At 45.1% G+C, this 21,366-nt stretch overlaps 1 protein-coding gene across 3 annotated transcripts in view; it reads right to left on the bottom strand.

Moving 5' to 3' along the window:
- Positions 1–1,265, bottom strand: part of dapk2b (death-associated protein kinase 2b) — a 176,057-nt gene extending 174,792 nt beyond the window's left edge. For all 3 annotated transcript variants that reach the window (XM_679634.10, XM_073943217.1, XM_073943216.1), the window contains exon 1: positions 1,077–1,265. In XM_679634.10, the coding sequence (XP_684726.7) occupies positions 1,077–1,153 (77 nt within the window). In that variant the 5' untranslated portion in view covers positions 1,154–1,265. The remainder of the gene's footprint in view (positions 1–1,076) is intronic.
- Positions 1,266–21,366: the final 20,101 nt, after the last annotated feature.

The following is a 21,366-nucleotide window of genomic DNA, read 5'->3' as shown; positions in this document are numbered from 1 at the left end:
GATTTACCTCTTTTAATCGAATTCTTTCTATTTCATAAGCTTTGTAATAACCTGATTCGTGAAAAATATGTTTGTGAATTTTATTTTGTATGTTTGCGCGAGTGTTATTTGGGTGTTTATACACACATTGAGTTTGCTTGCAGTAAGTTTGTGTATGTGCGTGTGTTGTTGTGGGTGTATTTGCAAGGATCGAGTTTATATGTATATGCGAGTGTGTTGGTGTGTTTGAACGCTGCAAGTTTATATGTATGTGTGTGTAAATGTGGGTGTTCATGCGGGAATCGAGTTTATATGTATATGCGAGTGTGTACAGGTTTGTTTGCATGCTGCGAGTTTATATGTTTGTGCATGTTAATGTGGGTGTATGCGTGCGTCTAGTTCATATGTATCTGCGCAAGTTTCATATATGTTGTTTTGAATATACAATAGTATAGGTGTATATGCGATTAATTTATAGGTGTATATAGACGTGTTTTATGAGTGTGTTGATAAGCGAAGTTTGATTTAAATCCTACACAGCGCCTCATAGAGAACTGCTGGCCCTCACTCCCCAGTCCCCAACCTCTATAGAAGGCTGGAAAATACAGTATCGATACAGTACACTAACAAATAATTAATATTTTATACTTATATTCTCTATTTAGGAATATTCAAATATCCCATTTTTAAAAGATGATTTACCTTAAACACAAAAGAAAATATTTTGAACATGTTTGCATTTAGTTTTTTTTTATCTATTCAACTGGCACGGTTAAAATATCTTATTTTTTTCTGCAGAACAAAATAGTCATAGTCTGGAGCAATATAATGCTGTGTAAATATACTCGGTTCTGTTTATTAGATCACTTTATTCCAATATAAAAATCTGGATGCATTTATCTAGTGAACAATAATCAGAAAAAAAAATCTGACTGGCTTGTCATCTTTTAGTTAAGACTTTCTGATACTAAATTCAAGATCCCCAGATACTAACTTGTCATGAAAATACTTTAATCAACATACTGCAGTTAACTGGCCAGGCAACAACCCTCAACAGCTTGGAGCAGTTATACTCAGCCAACTCATCATAAACTCACCTTCCAAGGACTTCACCAATATCATAGAAATCTTCCAGTTTTTGTTGCTTGAACACAGCCATTCTTAATGTCCTCATTGATAAAGATGATTGTCTCGGTAAACTGGGAGCAGCAGGTCTATATTAGAATCTCCGTCAAGAGGACACAGCTTTTGATTATAGGATGCAGCTATGAAAGTCAAAGACTCTTACATAAACATGTTTCAGCATGCAAAGATGCATTCCTACATTTCCAAGAAGGTGTACAGCAAGAACATGTAGGCTTTACATTCTTTAAAATGTGTATATTGCAATGTGAAAATGCCACAAAACCGTTGTATCGTAGCTTAAGAATAAAGCATAAAGTAAATTTGGCAAATGACAGACACTTTGTCACACTGACTACACCTAATGTTTTATTGCTATAAATGTAAATAAAATTAATAGGCTACATTAATAATATCACAAATATTTACCTTACAAGTAAACATACATACTTGTTGTTATATTCTTATGAGCACTCCATAACTATGTGTATTTTTCATTGTTGTTGAACTGTGTACTACATCGGTATCTAGTTAGCATCTCCTCACAACTTATTACATTACTTTCAAGTATATTTATTAATTGGACAAATAATTTTTATTGGATTTGCTATAATGTACATATGCAAACAATGAAATGTGCCTTTATGGCAACTAAGTAGTTTTTACATACATAAAAACCATTCAATTCCAATTTTCTGAATTAGGTAACGTGCACAGAAACCATCACAGGGAATCACAAAAAGATGACACATATAGCCATCCATGTAAAAACCTCCACTGTCAGGACCCAGCTTGGGAATTTGTTGCTAAGAATTTCTAGCTGTGAATTCAAATTAGCAACAAGAGAAAAGTTTATTGTCTTGAGCTTTTTTTAAAAGTAAATAATAATAATTGGAAAAAATCTTTGGATACTTGCTGTTGTCGACTTGCAAGTATATTGAGTTTGATGTGTGTGCTTTTTTGTTTGTTTTTTAACATGTTATATTAACATGTTTCTATCCATATCTAGAGTAATTGTGTGTGTGTGTGTGTGTGTGTGTGTGTGTGTGTGTGTGTGTGTGTGTGTGAGCGTGTGTGTGTGTCTTGATGAATTTCTGATGAATGTATTACTCTCACTTATATTATAATTTTTGAGTAATTTCAGTATTATTATTATTATTATTATTATCTATTGTAATATTACCCATACCTGTGACATTATTATCAGGTATGTGTGCTTGGGTAAATAAAAAAGTCACCTTGTGTAAATGCAGTCAGAGATGAGAAGAGAAATTAGAAGAGCAACATTAATGTCACAATGAGAGTAGATTTATGGAAGCAAGACCATAAGGACACCCGTGTTCTGTTCTGTAATTCATGATCATTCACATCCGCACACTCAGACATCAGACATGCGCCGCCGCTTAGTTGTAATGACTTTAAAAAAAATGAGTACCCATGAACTTCAGCTGAACTTAAAGTTGGCAGCTCAGTGGACAGTGAACAAAGAAAATTGTTGAACATTGTTTTTTGGTCATCACTTTTGAAACAGGAAGGACAAACCTTAATTAGACATGGATAAGACCCCTGAAAGACCCTGAGATTCAATGGTGGTGGACACCCGAGAGATTTAAAATCCTATTAGTGGAGAAGCTAAGGGAGGTGTGTAATGTGTAAATTTGGGTGGAGTATTAAGCCAAAGAAGTGCATTTAAACTATGTGTAAGCCTATACTCTTCAGACACTCGAACAACCTGTCTCTGTTGTTACTGATGCTTTAACAATAAACTGCTTTGCCTAAAGACTTCGGACATCTTAGACTTTGTCATATTTTTTTAAGACTTTGACTTAGAGACTTAGAATATTTTGCAGACCAGAATCTTATTTCCACAACATATTTGATACTCAATCATTGTGGGGCTGGATCAAGGACATTGAAAGTGGTTACGGTAGCCCTTGGTGGTGGCTCACTCAGAGACCAAGGAAGGCGCCTAATAACTGAGGTAAGCATATTTGCTTTAATATTTTTTGGTCTCTGTGAGAGTGGGCGCTGGGGGTGGACCGAGTACCTGAAATTGTTAGTTATATGTACCTCACCATAATAAATAACAAAAAAAACTTTAATGTTTAATGTTTTAAGAGAAAAAGAAGAAATCTCCCGGGTCTTTGACAAATTTGCATGCACTAACAAATAAATGTAGATGTGTGAATGTAAAATAGTGCGTTTGAGTAAAGGAATGCCACGTGATGAGGCGTGATGCCACGCAAAAGGGCGTGATGCCACTTTTGCGCGCTAGGTGACCCGGGGTAGGATCGCTTTTTGGAAAGTGCATTAGGCGCCAGTGGAAGAGCTGTGCGTCATGCTCAACTGAGATCTAAAATTAGACTCGCAGAAGAGCTCTATTGTGATGCTCAGTCGAGATCTAAAAAAGTAGATTCTTACAGGTAGAGTTATTGTCATGACTGTCAGTGACCACCTGAGGGCGCTGTAGTTCAATGGACATTGAGTGAAACTACAGCGCCCAAAAAGACTACATTTCCATACATTCTTTCGTGCACACACCCGGTCTGTCATCTACACTGATTTCAACCACAGCTGTCTCCAATCTCCGTTGATTACCTGGACTACATATTCAACCATTCCACATCTGTTTGTTACTGCGTCGTTTGTCTATCTTGTCAGCTCTGGTATGTTGTTCTTGATCTCGCTCTTGTATCTTGCTTAAGTCTAGTTCGTGTTTAATCTTGTTTTAGTTTCTTGTTTTGTTGTTTGTATGTTATTTTGTTACTTTGCACTTTGAATTTTGTTCACTGTTACCGCACTATTTAATATCAAATCTGCATTTGGATCCACACGCTTTTTGTTCCTGTTTTTGTTCTGTTTTTATCACGCTTAACATGACAGAACATCGCAGTCTTACAATGGATCCAGCGGATGATTTATTAGTGCATATTAAGCAGGGTAACCGCTCCGTTGAGCGTTTCATTAAGGAGTTTTTGGAGCTAGCCCTAAGGAGCACTTACTGTGACTTGCTGTTAATGATGTTTTTCCGGGGAGGACTTTTAGAACCAGTCCGCTCCCGAAAGACGCAAAAGACCAATTTTTTCTGAGCCTCTGGAGAGACTCATTGAACTTTGTGAGACTCCAGTGTCTGCTCCAGCCCCACAGCACCTGCCAGTGTCGGCTCCAGCTCCAGAACAGGCTCCTTCTTCTGCCGACAGCACTCTTCATCAGACCACCAGACGGAGGAGGCATGGGAAGAGGACTACTCATGCCCCAGAGCACCCGCCAGTGTCGGCTCCAGCCCCAGAGCGCCCGCCAGTGTCGGCTCCAGCCCCAGAGCGCCCGCCAGTGTCGGCTCCAGCCCCAGAGAGCCTGCCAGTGTCGGCTCCAGCCCCAGAGTGCCTCTCAGTGCTGCTCCCAGCCCGGCTCCTTGCCCTGCCGGCCCCACCCAGACGTCTTGCCCTCTTTTGGGTCCGCCCAGGGGGGGGACTTAACCGTGGCGGAATAAGCATATGGGATCGCCTAGTGGGTATCACGCATAGCAGGCACCTATACCCAAAACGCGGGCTGACCAGCGGGCAGACCTACAACTTAGTGGGCCAGCAAGTGACTCCTCCACTGAGTCAGTGCTGGGGGCCACGGAGGAATCTGCAGGGCTCACCTGACTGGGAACTTTACTGACAGATAAAAGGGCGCACGTATCTCCGTGTTAGGGAAAATGGCGCAGCAAGCGTGTCTCAACACCCTAACGAGTTTTTTCCTCAATCACCAAAGGGTTACCTAATACCCTTGAGGAAACCGGCTCCACTCGCAGATTGTAAAACCTTGCAAATGTGTTGGGTGTCGCCCAGCCCGCAGCTCTACAGATGTCTGTTAGAGAGGCGCCGCGTGCACGCGCCCAAGAGGATGCAACGCTCCAAATGGAGTGTGCACGCACTCCCGGGGGACGCGGCTGACCTCGACTCGAATAAGCGAGTGAAATGGCATCCACAATCCAGTGGGATAATCTTTATTTCGATACGGCACTTCCCTGCTGCCGACCGCCATGAGCTGCTCAGATGATCTAAAATTCTGAGTACGGTCCACATAAATGTGCAGAGTGCGACCTGGACAAAGTAAAGAAAGAGCTGGGTCTGCCTCCTCCGGAGGCAGCGCTTGCAGGTTCACTACCTGATCTCTAAAGGGGGTGGTAGGAACCTTGGGCACATAACCCGGGCGGGGTCTCAGTATGACGTGAGAGTAATCCGGCCCGAATTCCAGGCACGAGTCACTGACCGAAAATGCCTCCAGGTCCCTGACCCTCTTGATGGAGGCCAACGCACCAAGCAGAGCTGTCTTCAGGGACAGAAATCTTAGAGATACTGATTCGAGAGGCTCAAAGGGATCGGCTCGCAAACTCGTGAGAAAGAGGGCAAGATCCCAAGAGGGCATGAGAGGGGGGCGAGATGGATTAATTCGCCTAGCACCCCTAAGGAACCGGATGATGAGGTTATGCTTTCCCACGGTGCCGCCAGCTACCGCGTTATGATAAGCGGAGATGGCGGCCACGTAAACCTTGAGAGTGGAGGGCGACAGCCTGCTGTCCAACTTCTCTTGAAGGAAAGAGAGCACAACACTAATCTGGCAGTTTCGGGGGTCTTCTCTGCGAGAGACGCACCATTCAGTGAATAGACTGCACTTCAGGGCATAGGCGCGCCTCGTGGAGGGGGCTCTAGCCTGAGTGATGGAATTAACCACCGCAGTCGGTAGGTTACCTAAGTCTTCCTCGGGTCTAAGGACCACCCGTGGAGGTTCCAAAGATCGGGGCGAGGGTGCCAGATGGTGCCCTGTCCCTGAGAGAGTAGGTCCTCTCTCAAAGGGATCAGCCAGGGGAGGGCCGTCGCGAGGAGTGAGAGCTCTGATATCCAGGTCCGGTTGGGCCAAAGGGGCGCAACTAGCAGAACCTGTTCCTTGTCCTCCCTGACCTTGCACAGTAGCTGCGCGAGCAAGCTCACTGGGGGAAACGCATACTTGCGCATGCCCCAAGGTCAGCTGTGGGCCAGTGCATCCGTGCCGAGAGAGCCCTCGGTCAGAGAAAAAAACAACTGGCAATGAGCGGTCTCGGGGGAAGCAAACAGATCGATCTGGGCCTCCCCGAATCGCGCCCATATCAGCTGAACAGACTCGGGGTGGAGTCTCCATTCTCCAGGGCGTAACAGCTGTCGTGAGAGCGCATCGGCTCCACGATAGAGCGTGCCTGGAACGTGAATGGCACGCAGCGATATCAGCCGCGGGTGACTCCAGAGGAGCAGACGGCGGGCGAGCTGAGATATGCGGCGAGAGCGCATACCCCCCATGCGGTTGATATATGCCGCCGCCGTACTGATCGTCCTGACCAGCACGTGTTGCCGCTCCAGCACCGGTAAAAAGCGGTGGAGAGCGAGGAACACTGCCAACACCTCTAGGCGATAGATATGCCAATGCAACTGGGTGCCTTTCCAAAGGCCCGCAGCCGCATGCCCGCGACACACGGCCCCCCAACGCGTGTTGGAATCATCTGTTGAAACAACAACATGGCTGGACGCCTGTCCTAGAGGCACATCGGCCTGTAGGAACGAGGGGTCGTTCCAAAGGCTGAGGGCGCGGCGACACAGCGCAGTAACAGAGACCCGGTGTGTGCCCGCGTGCCATGCACGTCTTGGGACCCGATCGTGAAGCCAGTGCTGAAGTGGTCTCATATGGAGCAATCCGAGCGGTGTGACGGCGGCTGCGGATGCCATATGCCCCAGGAGCCTCTGAAAGAACTTCAGTGGGACCACTAATTTGCTGTCGAGCTCCCTCAGACAGTTCAGCAACAGGCGAGCGCGTTCCTCGGAGAGGAGGGCGAGTTTGCTCTTTTCTCAGTTGACCTGAAGCCCCAGTAGGCGGAGATGTCGAAGCACCTTGTCCCTGTGCACAATCAATTGCTCCCTCGAGTGGGCTAAAATCAGCCAGTCGTCGAGATAATTGAGTATGCGGATGCCCGTGAGCCGAAGGGGCTGGTAAAGTTTGGTGAAGACCCGCGGAGACAGAGAGAGCCCGAAGGGGAGGACCTTGTACTGCCACGCTCAACCCTCGAACGCAAACCGCAGAAATTGCCTGTGGCGTGGAAGAATGGAGACATGGAAATACGAGTCCTTCAGGTCTATGGCTGCAAACCCCGAGGACGAACGCATTGGAGAATGCGCCTCAGCGTGAGCATTCTGAACGGCACCCTGACTCCGGAGAGGGGGCTGGAGGGCTGAGGGAAGGGAGACCGTCCCCCCAGCGCTCGTGAGCCACTGGCGAAGCACGTAGAATCTGCGAGCCGGAAGGCAGCGCGTCCCGGACAGGCAGAATTCGTGCTGTCACATCCGGGGAAGGGGAAAAGTGCTCTTTGATTGATGTTTTGGTGGCACTGAAAAGTACCGTTGTAATCGGGGCCCCGCCCTCCAGCGGGGAAAGAGCAAGTTTCCTCTTCTCTGGATGGCCTGTCTCAGGGACGCTTCGCGGTCTGTTTGCTGGACTTAACGGCGCCCTGGGCAGGGGGGGCTGCCTGCTTTCGAGGTGTATGCCTCGCCCGCTTGGCCGGAGGCGCATATAGATGCGATAGATGACATTGCCCATCGCATCCGACTGCTCTTTCACCGCCTTGAATTCCTGGGTGAATTCACCGACGGTGTCGCCGAACAGGCCAGCCTGGCATATGGGCGAGTCAAGAAAGCGAACTTTGTCAACATCGCGCATATCAGCCAGGTTTAGCCAGAGGTGGCGTTCCGGAACCACAAGTGTGGACATCGTCCTCCCCAGCGCACACGCGGCGGACTTAGTAGTCCGAAGAGCATAGTCGGTCGCGGTGTGCAGCTCATGTAATAAGCTTGGGTTGTACCCGCCCTCGTGCAGCTCAGCCAGCGCCTGCGCTTGGTAGTGCTGGTAGGTGGCCATCGCATGCAAAGCAGAAGCAGCCTGGCCCGCAGCCTTATAAGCTCTGGCTCCGAGGGAGGCAGACAACCTACAGGCTTTGGACGGGAGGCGGAGTAAACCCCGCCACGTAGAGGCGCCGCGCGGACAAAGATTGACCGCGATAGCGCGCTCCATTGACGGGATCGCCTCATACCCCCTGGCAGCTCCGCCGTCAAGGGCGGTGAGGGCGGAGGGACACGCAGCACGGGCAGAGAAAGGTGCCCTCCAAGACTGCGTGAGCCTACAGTGCACTTCCGGGAAGAAGGGGACGAGAGGCTTCGAAGGCTTCGCCTTCTGGTCCTCTACGTAGCACCCATCTAGTCGGTCCGGCCGCGGAGCTGGGGGATAAACCAGCTCCAACACCACGGCCGAAGCAGCCCGGGAAAGCACGGCTAACATGTCCGCTTCAGGATCCGATTTGACGGCCCTCACCTGCCCGGAGGGGGCGAGCGGGTCCGCATCTTCGTCGGACAGTGAAAGCCCACCCTCCGATGCCGCAGAGGACATCTGATCTCCGGTGTCAGCGAGTGTGAGAGCTACCATCTGGTTAGACGGATCACTCCCACTACCCGAAGCTTGGATGGAGCGCTGTGAGGAGCGAGAGGTCCGCGAGCCCGTGGGCGGTGGATTATCTCCCACTGGAACCCTTAGATCTGCCCGAGCACCCGCTGCTTTTTTAGAACAGGAGGCAACTGGGGTGGCTCGCTCTCTTACGATAGTTAGCCGCGATCTTAGCTGTGCAATGGTCATGGCATCGCAATGACGACATGAACCGCCCGTGAGCACCGCATTAACATGCTGGACCCCCAAACATGCAATGCAGTGATCGTGTCCATCGTCCGGAGCCAGGAAACCCCCGCATCCAGAAACGCACAGTCGGAGCGCCATCCTGAAAAGGACGTGCTGCACGACTGTGTTGCTCTTTTAGGAAAGTTGCAACAATACGCACCGCTCTGGAGGACCGGACCCAAAGAACCGCAGGCAAGGGAGAAACCCAGCTTGACCGTCTGCCGCCGCGAAAACCCACTCTGGACCGGGAGACACTCGTTCGCTCTGAAGTGCTGAACAGCAAGAGGAACCCTCATCGACTCACTCAGAAAGGATCTGAAGCGAAAAGGATGGCGTTTGCTCGCTTCAGGTGTGTTTATATGCTGAGATAATTGGCGATGCAGAACACCTGCGCAAGCTTACGCTGCCAATTAATTTTCATTCATTGGCCCGTTCAATACTCCCCAGACAAGCAGCTTCTGATCCGAATCTCCCATTCGTGGATTTCAATCAATCCACTCTATGGCACTGACGTTCCCCAACCGAAGGGGAACCTCATAATCAATCTAGTTTAGTTTTATCCAGAATAATTAAGAAAAATGGGTTAGTAGACATATGGAAATTAAGAAATAAGGAGGAAAGACAGTGTACATGGGTTAAAGTGACAGATAATATGGTCTATGGTGCAAGATTGGATCGCTTTTATGTGGTACAAATATGGAACAACAGGGTTATAAAGGCTTTTATTTCACCTACTGCTTTTTCGGATCATCATATGATTGGTTTAGAACTTAATATGAAAAAAATGTCAAGATGTGCATATTATTGGCATTTTAATACAAAATTATTACAAGATGTTTTGTTTTGTGAGAGATTTATATTATTTTGGAATGAATGGAAAATGAAAAGGATTTTTTTGAAAGCCTTAGTCAATAGTGGGAGGTGGGTAAAGCACAGATAAGAGTTTTTTGCCAGAACTATACTTTAAACTCTTCTTTACAAATTAAGACAACAATTCAAAGACTGGAAAAAGACATTGTGCAGCTTGAAAAAGAACACATGGATATGTGCAGAAAGACTTTTTGAAAAAGAGAAAAGCAGAATTTGGATCTTTCTTGTATGAATGGGCAAAAGGAGCAATGATAAAAGCAAAATTTTGTTCCATTAAAGATATGGATGCTCCCAGTTCTTATTTTTTTTAACTTAGAAAAAAAAATGCTCAAAAGAAACAGATACATCATCTGCGCCGGGAAAACGGGACTATCACTTCCGAGCCATTGGAAATACGAAAGATGACTGATGATTTTTATAAAACATTATATAGTAAGGAATCATGTGACATTAAAAGTGCGGAAGAACTACTCGAGATCTTGCCAAAATTACCAAATGAACAAAAAAAGTTGTTGGACAGTGATATTACTTTTAAAGAACTAACTGAGGCAATGCAGCAATTGTCTAATGGACGGTCTCCGGGAATAGATGGACTGCCGGTTGAATTTTATTGACAGTTTTGGAATGTAATCGGAATGGATTTATACGAAGTATTTTTAAGCTGTTTTAAAGAAAAGTTGCTTCCTTTGAGTTGTCGTCGTGCAGTTCTCTCATTGTTACCAAAAAAAGGGGATTTATGTTCATTGAAAAACTGGAGACCTGTGTCTTTATTATGTTTGGACTATAAAATTTTGTCAAAATGTCTAGCAAATAAAATTATGCATTGTTTACACTTCCTGATTGAGAATGATCAAACATATTGTGTCCCAGATAGGTCAATTATTGATAATATTTTTATGTTACGAGATGTAGTTGATTTTAGTCATCTTACAAGTAAGGATCTTGTTGTTTTATCATTAGATCAAGAAAAAGCTTTCGAAAGAGTGGACCATGGTTGTCTTTTTAATGTTTTAAAAAACTTTGGGTTTGGTGAAGAATTTTTATCATATATAAAACTGTTGTATAAAAATGTATTTATAATGGTTAAGGCTGGTGGGGCTTTGAGTGCTCAAGTACCTATTGGAAGAGAAATCGGACAAGGCTGTCCATTGTCTGGACAGATATATAGTCTAATGATTGAACCTCTTTTACTCAAACTTAGGAAAGATTTAAATGGTGTTGTATATAAAAATGGAGGTGAAATTGTAAAACAGGTCTTATCTGCTTATGCAGACGATATCACAGTATTTATCACAGGGCAGGAAGACATTAGAAGTTTAAATAAGAATATTAAAATTTATGAAAAAGCATCCTTAGCTAAAGTAAATTGGGAGAAAAGTAAGGGGTATATTATGGGTCAGTGGAATGAGGTGGGTGTCACGACACTAGACGAAAAGGATCCAATTGCAAGTGTTTATTAACTGAAAAATGAAACAAAGGATATCACTGGAGTGAACTGGAGACAAGAAAGTTCAAAACGAGAGCCACGGGTCACAATGAAGACATCAATGAACGACGAAGGATTCTGGAAAACAACAGACAGAAACAAGACAAACAACGGACTGATAACCAGAACATACCAAATGAGGAAATATATAACCAGGCAAATAAGGACCAGCTGGAAGATGATTAAGTCAGCTGATGACATCAGCTGATCCAAAAGCACGCTGTCAACACAAAAGGTAAACAAACACACACCCTCACACATGACAACACACAAGGCAAGATACATAACATACAGGAGGAACACACAGATCCATAAACCATGACAGTGGGATATCCAAAGTTACCAAGGGGTTTGAAATGGGGTAAGGATGGGATTAAAGTTTTAGGAGTATTTATAGGTAGTGATAAATATCAAATGAAGAATTGGGAGGGTATGCTGGATAAGGTATCTGCCCGATTGTCTAAATGGGAACCGCTATTACCACAGTTGTCATACAGGGGGAGAGTTTTAGTCGCCAATAATCTGGTAGCCTCAACACTGTGGCACAGATGTATAGTTTTGGATCCACCGGAGGATATTATATGTGAAATACAAAGGAAGCTGGTCAATTTTTTTGGAGTGGTGAACACTGGGTCAGGGAATCAGTAATTTTTTTACCAGTGTGCGAGGGAGGTCATGGACTGGTGGATGTTAAATCTCGCATTTAAGCTTTCAGGCTACAAGCAGTTAAAATATTTCTTTATCACAAATATTTGTTATGGACACCCACAGCATGTGCAATTTTACAAAGGGCAGGTGGACATGGACTAGATATACACCTGTTTTTAATGAGATTGAAAGATATGGATTTGTCTGCAATTTCAAGTTTTTATCAGAAGATGGTTTGTGTGTGGCGTAATGTTTTAAAGGTGGAAAGAGACAAAGACAATTTCATACTCTGGGCTCCTGAAGAACCTTTGATTTTTAATAGCATGATTCAAACAAGACCTTTATCCTCAGTAAGTGAAGTTTTTAAACTAATTTCGAGAGGAGCACGTGATATAATTGACAGCAGCTGGCCACCTATCTACACTCATTAGTTAGCCAATCAGATCTATCCTAACCCACTATAAGTAGCCTAGCTAGACATTACTCCCTTATCTTCGTTTTCCGAAGAAACAAACGACAGGTCCGCTCTAGCTCCTCCAAAAGTTACTCACGGACAAAACGGATCCTCCACATCTCCTACTATTCTTCAACTACAATACCACACCACCTTTAATACCATCGTCAGCAACTACAAAAAATGACAAAAACAACAACAACAGCGACGGCGGCTGAGATCACAACAGCATCAGCGCAGCTACATACAAGAAAGAAAGCTCCGGGCTCCCTGAAACACCAGCCCCGTCTTAACAACAACCAGCCCAGCATGAAAGTCAGCTCGAGACCGAGGCTCCAACGAGAGGCCGTAGGCCTATCCACTCCAGCCAGATCACAATGCAATCCCCAGCTCCGCTACGTACCTTCTCCAGCATCATCATGTGTCACTCATATCCAACAACGACTGTCACTGAACTCCTCCAAACTCCTAGACGCCGGGACCATAATTCAAAGCCGCTGCATTAAACCCAAAACACTTGCGAATCCACGTCTTCACCGCCACCCCCAGGACATAACACGCTCCTGCCACACCCCCTATCCTAAACAGACATTAAACCTGCAATCTCTCCGCCTCCCCGGAGAATCAAGGAAAGGATTAAAAAGCAATATTGGATTTGGACATATTGCAGCAATCATAATTCTAAACACCGATAAAACCTATCTCCCGGACAATAAAGCAACTCTTGGGAATCCCACCTCACCTCTTCCATCCTGCAGCTCCCGATTCCAGTGCACACTCCAGTCCTCCTCTTTCAGCGATCCTTACCACCTACGCACCCCGCCCCTCTACCTTGCGTATCATTGCTTTTTCCCCCTCTCATTTTTACAAGCTCGCAGCTACTGCTGATTATTTTCTATTATAAAATAGAAATTACTTGTCGACTTTTGTCAATATGTTTATGCTTCTACTGAATTACGTTTGTAACTGACCTAATTTTCTGAATTTCTCATTCCAGGTTTCGTCTACTGAAGCACAGCCGATCTCGGCGCTCCCTTCCCACAACCTCACTAGCCGTCCACCAACACTACACCAGAAATCACAGAGCAATTCCCTGTTAAGCACATCCATACCAGCCCTACTGAAATGGACATTAGAACGTTTCTAGAAACGTCTAATAACGGCTCTTTCATCTCCTCATAATTCTGCCTTTTTCAGCTTTAACAGCATGATTCTGCCAGATGAATATGCTTAAATTATCACGTTATAAACCAAGCAATCTCTCTAATCTAGACGGCTGCAGCGCTCGGTTGCAATCAACATTACACCCGCCACCCGATTTCTGGCAATCGGAGGTCACAATTACATTTCGTAGTCCGTTTAACATTCGGATGCAAAAGTAGCCCACACATTTATGCTTAAAAACGATCCGCTGGATTTCGCCAATAACTATGGTGTTTGCACGTAATTCACCTACAAGTTCCCGTTTCTCTCGCCCTAATATCCCCCAGCTAAACTAGTGACCGGTTTTCTAATATTTGCATTCTCATTGCGGAAGAACCTCCGGCTTAAGCACTTCTATAGAATTCTTAAGCATCAATTTGGAGTGATAGAATTTCAAGCATTAATAAGCTACTTGAATAAATCGACAATCAGCCCCCTTTTATATTCTGGAAGAAAAATATCACGCTAAGCATAAACTGCTCTCCATCTAGAACATCAAACACACATGCGCATTATCCCGCAGGGATGCCTTTTCGTCACTCACCTATTTCATCTCGCAGCAGCAATCTCCGGAATAGAAGAGAAATGATCTAAATCCGATCTTGGCTGTAACAAACTCTGCCTGAAGGGCGTCGCGCACCAGAGGCGCCGACGGCGCGGTGACGCGACGCACTTACGACAGAGAATTGTAGATTAATGCGCACCAGACTCAAGCATTCATACTTTATCAAATAAACTAATCAATTATACAAATAGCGCTCCGCGGCGCGGCAGAATACGAAGTGTCATGAATTGTGGCTGGGCACTACGGACAGCCGCATTGACTTCCTTATTATTTATTCCTTCCTGTGAAAGTCAATGGTTACAGGTTTTCAGCTTTCTTCAAAATGTTGTCTTTAGCGTTTAACACGGGAGTCACTAACCTCGGAAACTAAGAGCTACTTTCGGGCACCGATTAACGTGGAGGGCTACCAGTTGGATAAACACTTCTCAAATAACAAATTGCTCAATTTACTTATAATTATAATTTAAGTTTTTGGTTATTTTTTAATAATGAATAATATTCATCCAGGTGTAGTCGCTGATCATGTTATGATTCTCTCAAAGTTACCAACAATGATTTAACAGGGTAGGAAATACCCCGTAATTAATATATCAACGTGCAACACTATTTTATTTATCTTTGCAAATATTTACATTTTTAAATGATTACTTCTATATTAGAGAAAGCTTACTTGTAAGTGGCGTTATGGTGAGCTATTTTAGAACAGGCCTGTGAGCAACACACGAGAGCCTCGTGAGCTATCTGGTGCCCATCGGTACCATATTAGGTGACTCCTGGTTTAACAGAAATGAAATTCATAAAGGTTCTACATCAGGTAGCGCTTAAAGCATGCGACCTGCTTGTGCTTCCTTCCTTAAGCGCTGGAATAGAAGCCATTCATTTATTAGCGATCCAATTTCATCCTCAGTATATCCTTTTTACACAGATGCTGCCCCCTTTGTGGGGTATATTATCGGGGCCGCCAATGCGCTTCTAACTGGCAATAAAGTCAATACATTCTGAAAAAAAAAAAAAAAAAAAAAAAAAAAAACTTCTGTACATGTTCCTAGTTGCATAGGAAATCGCTGACTCTCTTTTGCTTTATTTTCAGAAACTGGTATCAGAAGCAGAGCCGCAGCTGACTCCATCTCTCCTTTTAAGATGATAATCCCATAACCACAGCATACACAATTTGCGTCAGCATTCATTTATACATTTTAAGTTACCCCAGAACACCTCATCAGTTTCTCACTGCTCAACACATCCACACATTCCGTTCAATAACATTTTTGATTTCATAACACCTTAAAGTCATAGGACCATTCAGGCTTCCCACCAGATTCATAATCCAGTCACTCATTCAGAATTGGAGCCACCACCACAGCAGCACACAAGGGCTATCGTAACAACACATACAAACACTAGGAAAGTAGTCTCCCGACGCCTTCAAATCTTATATCTGACTCAGCCACAGCCATCTCAGGGAAGCTCAGAGGACCCTCACCAGCAGACGCAGTAATCCCAGCGGCCAAGGGCATGGGCCTAGTCCAGGGAGAGAATACGACCCAACCATACCAGTTTCCCGAGGGCAGAGGAACTACCCAGTCTCCCAAGGGCGCGGGCATGACCCAGCCATCTAGCTTCCTTTCTTCCTTCCAGCTGATTTGCACTCAGCCTTCTCCCCCTTTTCACTCACCTAACTCCAGTAGGAGTTCTCTCCCTGCCCAGGCCCCCTTGTCACCCCCGCCCCCCCCGGCCGCTGCCACAGAAGTTTTCACTGCCCCCCAACTTTTCTAACTTCTGTAGGACCCCGCCCCCCCCATGGCTCTGGCCCCCGCAGGGGCGTTACCCCGAGCTTCGATTCTCGCAGGAATCATCTCACTGCCCTGGCCTTAGCTTTTTATATTATGTCATTCCATAATGACATATAGTATAGCACTATTTATTTTTCTCTCTGTTTGATTTTATTTATATAAATTTATATCTATATGCACCCACGCATATAAATATGAATTTATATATAGTGCTGTCACCCTCACGCTCTGTTCCCGCAGGAACACCCCCAGAGCACCTATACCGCCCGTCACCCTCCAGTAAGAAGTCTTCACCTCCCCCTCATCTTTCCCGACTCCTACTGGAGCAGCTAAATAGCTCACCCAACCCCGAGCTGTGACACGAGTCATGTCACCGACCCTCCCCGGCCCTAGCTTTTATTTATGTTTATTTTTGTTTATTTCTCACACTTATCTTTTATTTTTTAAATTTATTTATATATATGTATATATATATGCACCCACGCATATAAATATATATTTATATATAGTGCTGTCACCCTCAAGCTCTAACTCCCGCGGAGTTAATCCCGAGCACCGGACCCCCGCAGGGGTCATCGCCCAACTGCCATTTCCCCCTTCAGCTGGGGCTTCACCGACCATTCCTTTTCCCGACTCCAGCTGGAGATGGCACATACAGCTCTCTCTCCCGCAGGAGAGCCAAGAGCTTCGACTCTCGCAAGAGTCAGTAAAAACGCCCCCCCAAGGCCCTAGATTACCCCATTATATATTTATATATCTATATGTTTCATATAAATATATAATTATATATAGTGCTGCCACCTCCCAGCTCAATCTCCGCAAGGAGTGTTCCTCGAGCAAATTACTCCTTTGGAGTCCCCGCCCCCCCTGCCCCCCTTCACCCCCCTCTCCAGCCGGAGTCCTTCACTCCCCTTCCCTTGTAATGACTCCAGCAGGATTCCCGCCCACCCCATGGCTCTGACCCCCGCAGGGGTCTCCCCGAGTCTCTACTCCAGCAGGAGTATTCACAGCCCAAGCCAACTCTGCTCGGGTTCCCGCAGGAACCTGTTTCACCCTTTGCTCCAAAGGAGCCCTCTTTACCTTTTCTTTTTCAAATAACTATATCCAGCAGCCGGATATAGCATTTCAAGCCTTTTGGGGAGTTTCTTCGAATACACGGCTGCTGTCCCGAGCTTCATGCATTTGGGGAGCTCTCGAGAACCACCTGATCTCGTACTCCCCTCACATGCTCTATGGACCTGGCGGGAGCCCTGGGCTCAACTATCTCCGAGCTCAGGGTTCTCTCCCGGGACAGCATGCCAAACCTGCTTACAGCTGTCAAGCAATATCTAAGTGTGAACTCTTGAAGTGAAGTTTTTAAACTAATTTCGAGAGGAGCACGTGATATAATTGACAGCAGCTGGCCACCTATCTACACTCATTAGTTAGCCAATCAGATCTATCCTAACCCACTATAAGTAGCCTAGCTAGACATTACTCCCTTATCTTCGTTTTCCGAAGAAACCCCCCATCCACCCCTTTCTCCTCCTTTTCTCCTTTAAAAAAAGGGGAGCTCTCGAGAACCACCTGATCTCGTACTCCCCTCACATGCTCTATGGACCTGGCGGGAGCCCTGGGCTCAACTATCTCCGAGCTCAGGGTTCTCTCCCGGGACAGCATGCCAAACCTGCTTACAGCTGTCAAGCAATATCTAAGTGTGAACTCTTGAAGTGTACAAGTATGTATGCTAAAGAAGGGGATTGTAAAGCTGGGACACCTAATGAATAACAAGACATGGAAATCTGTGGAAACCATTATGGAAGTGACTGGTTTAAAATCAAAAAGACTTGCTGGACAATTTTTTACAGAAATAACTGCGGCATTACAAAACTTTTATGGAAAAATCATGACAAGTGAAAAGTTATCAGACTGGAGTGACACTCAAGATTTTCCAAGGATTGGTATTTCTTTGCAAACTAGTGATGAGAATCAAGAAGAAACCCACGGACTCAATATTAAATTTGGAGACTCCTCAACTCCATAATTTAGATAATACTTAAAAAAAAGCACTATACTATGCAACAGTGAAAGTAGTACACCAAAAGTCAACTAAGGAGACAAAAAGTTTCAAAACGGAGAGGATTGTTGGGTCCAGATTTCCTTGTAAGAGACAGGTGGAGGACCTTGTATAAACTCCATCTAGAAAAACGAACTGCTGATCTAAAGTGGAAGATTATTCATGGGGCCATAGCTACGAACAGACATGTGGCACACCTAAATCCAGCCGTGGGTGGGCAGTGTTGGTTTTGTGACGAGGGAGAAGATCTAGAGCACTTGTTTTTAAAATGTAAAAGACTAGGTAATTTGTTTGAATAACTTAGAATATGGTTTCAGAGGTTTGAAGAAGATTTCTCAGATAAAGTATTTATAGGTGGATTGAAATATAGGTTTATAAAAAGAAGGAAAGTATGTTTATTGAATTATTTATTAGGTACAGCAAAATTAGCAATATGGAAAACTAGGTAAAATAAAGGTATGGGTTTGATGGCAACTGACCCTGAAGTAATGTTTCTGTATTTAGTAACAGCGAGAATAAAAATTGAATTTGCGTATTATAGCTTAACAAATAATCTAACTGTTTTTTATGAATGCTGGTGTATTATTGAGGCTCTATGTGTTGTACATGATGATCTTGTGGTGTTAAATTTTTAAATTTTGTATGTTTTTGAATGTATATGAGATGTTTTTTTAATTGGCAATGTAAGCAATTGTTAAATTAAAGTATTATTCAACCTCTCTTTCTCTCTCTCTCTCTTATGCTTGTCAGGGCACGCTCTCTCTCCTTACCCGTCGGGGGATGCTCTCTCTTTTATCTTCATTGGGCTTCTAGCATATATTAGACTAATTGTGTGCTTCGTTTTTATCTTCATGTTGGATCTCTTATATACCTCTCTGCCCATCAGGGCACTATTTAATCTCCATTTTGATTTGCATGAATATACAATGTAAACTATCTCATCTATTGTCATTTTCTGTTTTAGGATTGCTACAAAACTGAACCCTATGTTTTGCTTTTGGGGTTGGCTTCGCCCTGCCTTCATCTTCAGGCAGGATCTGCCAGCTCATCCAGAGTTCTGCACTAAGACAGGACTTAGGCCAAAAAACTTTATGAAAGGACTGTAATGAACTCTCATTAAAGCAAACAATTCACAATAAATGTTCAATTGATTATCTGCCTCCTAAAGTCTTTCTGGTAGAAATGAAAGCTTTAGCAAAAGTTCTACAAGGAAGACTGAGGTGTCACTTCATTCATAATAATTATCTTGTCAGCCTATAACAACCAAGCAAGCCATGTATGTAAGCTCGTCTTAACAATCTGTTTCACTGTATTCAGGTGACGTTGCGGAAATTTCCCTCCATCCTCCCCATCACCACTACCACCAGGTCGACCTCGTCTCCACTCAGGGGGTTGGCTTCGCCCTGCCTTCATCTTTAGGCAGGATCTGCCAGCTCATCAAGAGTTCTGCATTAAGACGGGGCTTACGACAAAAAACTTTATGAAAGGAGTGTAACGAACTCTGATTCATGCCTTCATCTTCAGGCAGGATCTGCCAGGTCATCTAGAGTTCTGCATTAAGACGGGGCTTACGTCAAAAAACTTTATGAAAAGAATGTAACAAACTCTCATTCTTGCAAACAATTCACAATAAATGTTCAAACGTTTATCTGCATCTTCAGTCTTTTTGGTAGAACTGCTTATTTTGAGCTCTCTGCTGGCTGGGAAAAGCTTGTTTTCATGCCTAATGCAGCAGGTGATAAAAACAGCTTCAAACACTAAAAAGCATCATTCTTTTTGTTTTAAACAACATTTTATGCTGTGTTAAACATGTTAAAGCAAGCTGCAAGTGAAAACAAGTGTGTCTGATTGAATTTGCAATGCTGCTTATTTTGACCTCTCTGCGGGCTGGGAAAAGCTCGTTTTCAGGCCCAAAACAGAGAGTGATAATAACAGCTTCAAACACTAAAAGCATCATTCTTTTTGTTTAAAAAAAAACATTTCATGCAGTGTTAAACATGTATAAGCAAGTTGCAAGTGAAAACCAGTGTATCTGACTGAGTTTCCAATACTGCTTAATTTGACCTCAGCTGGCTTGGAAAAAAACAGCTTCAACCTACGGGCCCGCGGACCTCCCGCTCCTCCAAGCGCTTCATCCAAGCTTCGGGCGGATTCGGGCTTTCATTGTCCGATGATGATCCAGACCCGCTCGCCCCCTCCGGGCAGGTGAGCGCTGTCAAAACGGATCCTGAAATGGACGTGTTAGCTCTGCTTTCCCGGGTTGCTTCGTCCCCTTCTTCCCGGAGGTGCACAGTATGCTCACGCGGTCTTGAAGGGCACTCTTTTCTGCTCGTGCTGCATATCCCTCCACCCTCACCACTCTCGACGGTGGAACGGCCAGGGGGTATGTGGCGATTCCTCAGGTTGAGTGCGCAATGGCGGTTAATCCGCGCGGCGCCTCTTCTTGGCGGTGTCCACCTCGTCTCCCATCCAAAGCCTGTAAGTTATCTGCCTCCCTCGGAGCTAGAGCTTACAAGGCTGCGGGCCAGGCTGCTTCCTCCTTGCATGCGATAGCCAACTACCAGCGCTACCAAGCGCAGGCGCTGGCCGAGCTGCACAAGGGTGGGTCCAACCCAGGCTTATGAACTTCGCACCGCCGCCGACTAAGCTCTTCGGACTACTAAGTCCACTGTGTGTGCGTTGGGGAGGACGATGTACACACTAATGATCCAGTAGTGCCACCCCTAGCTGTTATACACGAAGTCGACAAAGTCTGCTTTCTTGACTTCCCCATATCCCAAGCTGGCATGTTAGGCAACACCATCTGTGAATTCACCCAGGAATTCGAGGCTGTGAGAGAGCAGTCTGATGGGTGATGTATTATTGGCGGGTCCGTAAGCCCGCTCCGCCCGCCCTTCCATCCATACCTGCTCCTCGTCGAAGGCGCCCGCCTACGAGAGCTGCACCACACCCGCACACGCCTCTGGCGAAGCTAGCGCGTCGAGCACCTCGGAAGCAGGCCTGAGTGCCTCTAGGACAGGCGTCCAGTCTTGTCGTTTCAACAGACGCTTCCAACAGGGGCTGGGGGGCTGTGCATTGCGGGCATCTCATCATCTGGTTCCTCAGGGGTGCTAGGTGAATTAATCCACCCCGCCCCCTCTCATGCCCTCTTAGGATCTCGCCCTTGTTACACGATCTGCGTCAGATCCCTTCGATCCTCGACTCAGTATCTTTTTGTCCCTGAAGACAGCTCTGCTGGTCGCGTTGATATCGATTAGAGCAGAATTTCTCAAAGTGGGGGTCGGGACCCCCCGAGGGGTCGTGGGACAATGAAGGGGGGTCGCCTGGTAATTTTAAACCTCAATTCATTTTTATTAAACCTTAAAACTTACTGTATTTTATCAATAACCTACTAAAGATGAAAAATAGTCGTTTAGAGTTACTATAAACTATATATTTACTATAGTAGCTTATAGTTAC

The sequence above is a fragment of the Danio rerio genome, chromosome 25, assembly GCF_049306965.1.
Source record: "Danio rerio strain Tuebingen ecotype United States chromosome 25, GRCz12tu, whole genome shotgun sequence".
NCBI classification, from domain to species: Eukaryota; Metazoa; Chordata; class Actinopteri; order Cypriniformes; family Danionidae; genus Danio; species Danio rerio.
This window is presented reverse-complemented; position numbering and strand designations above follow the sequence as displayed.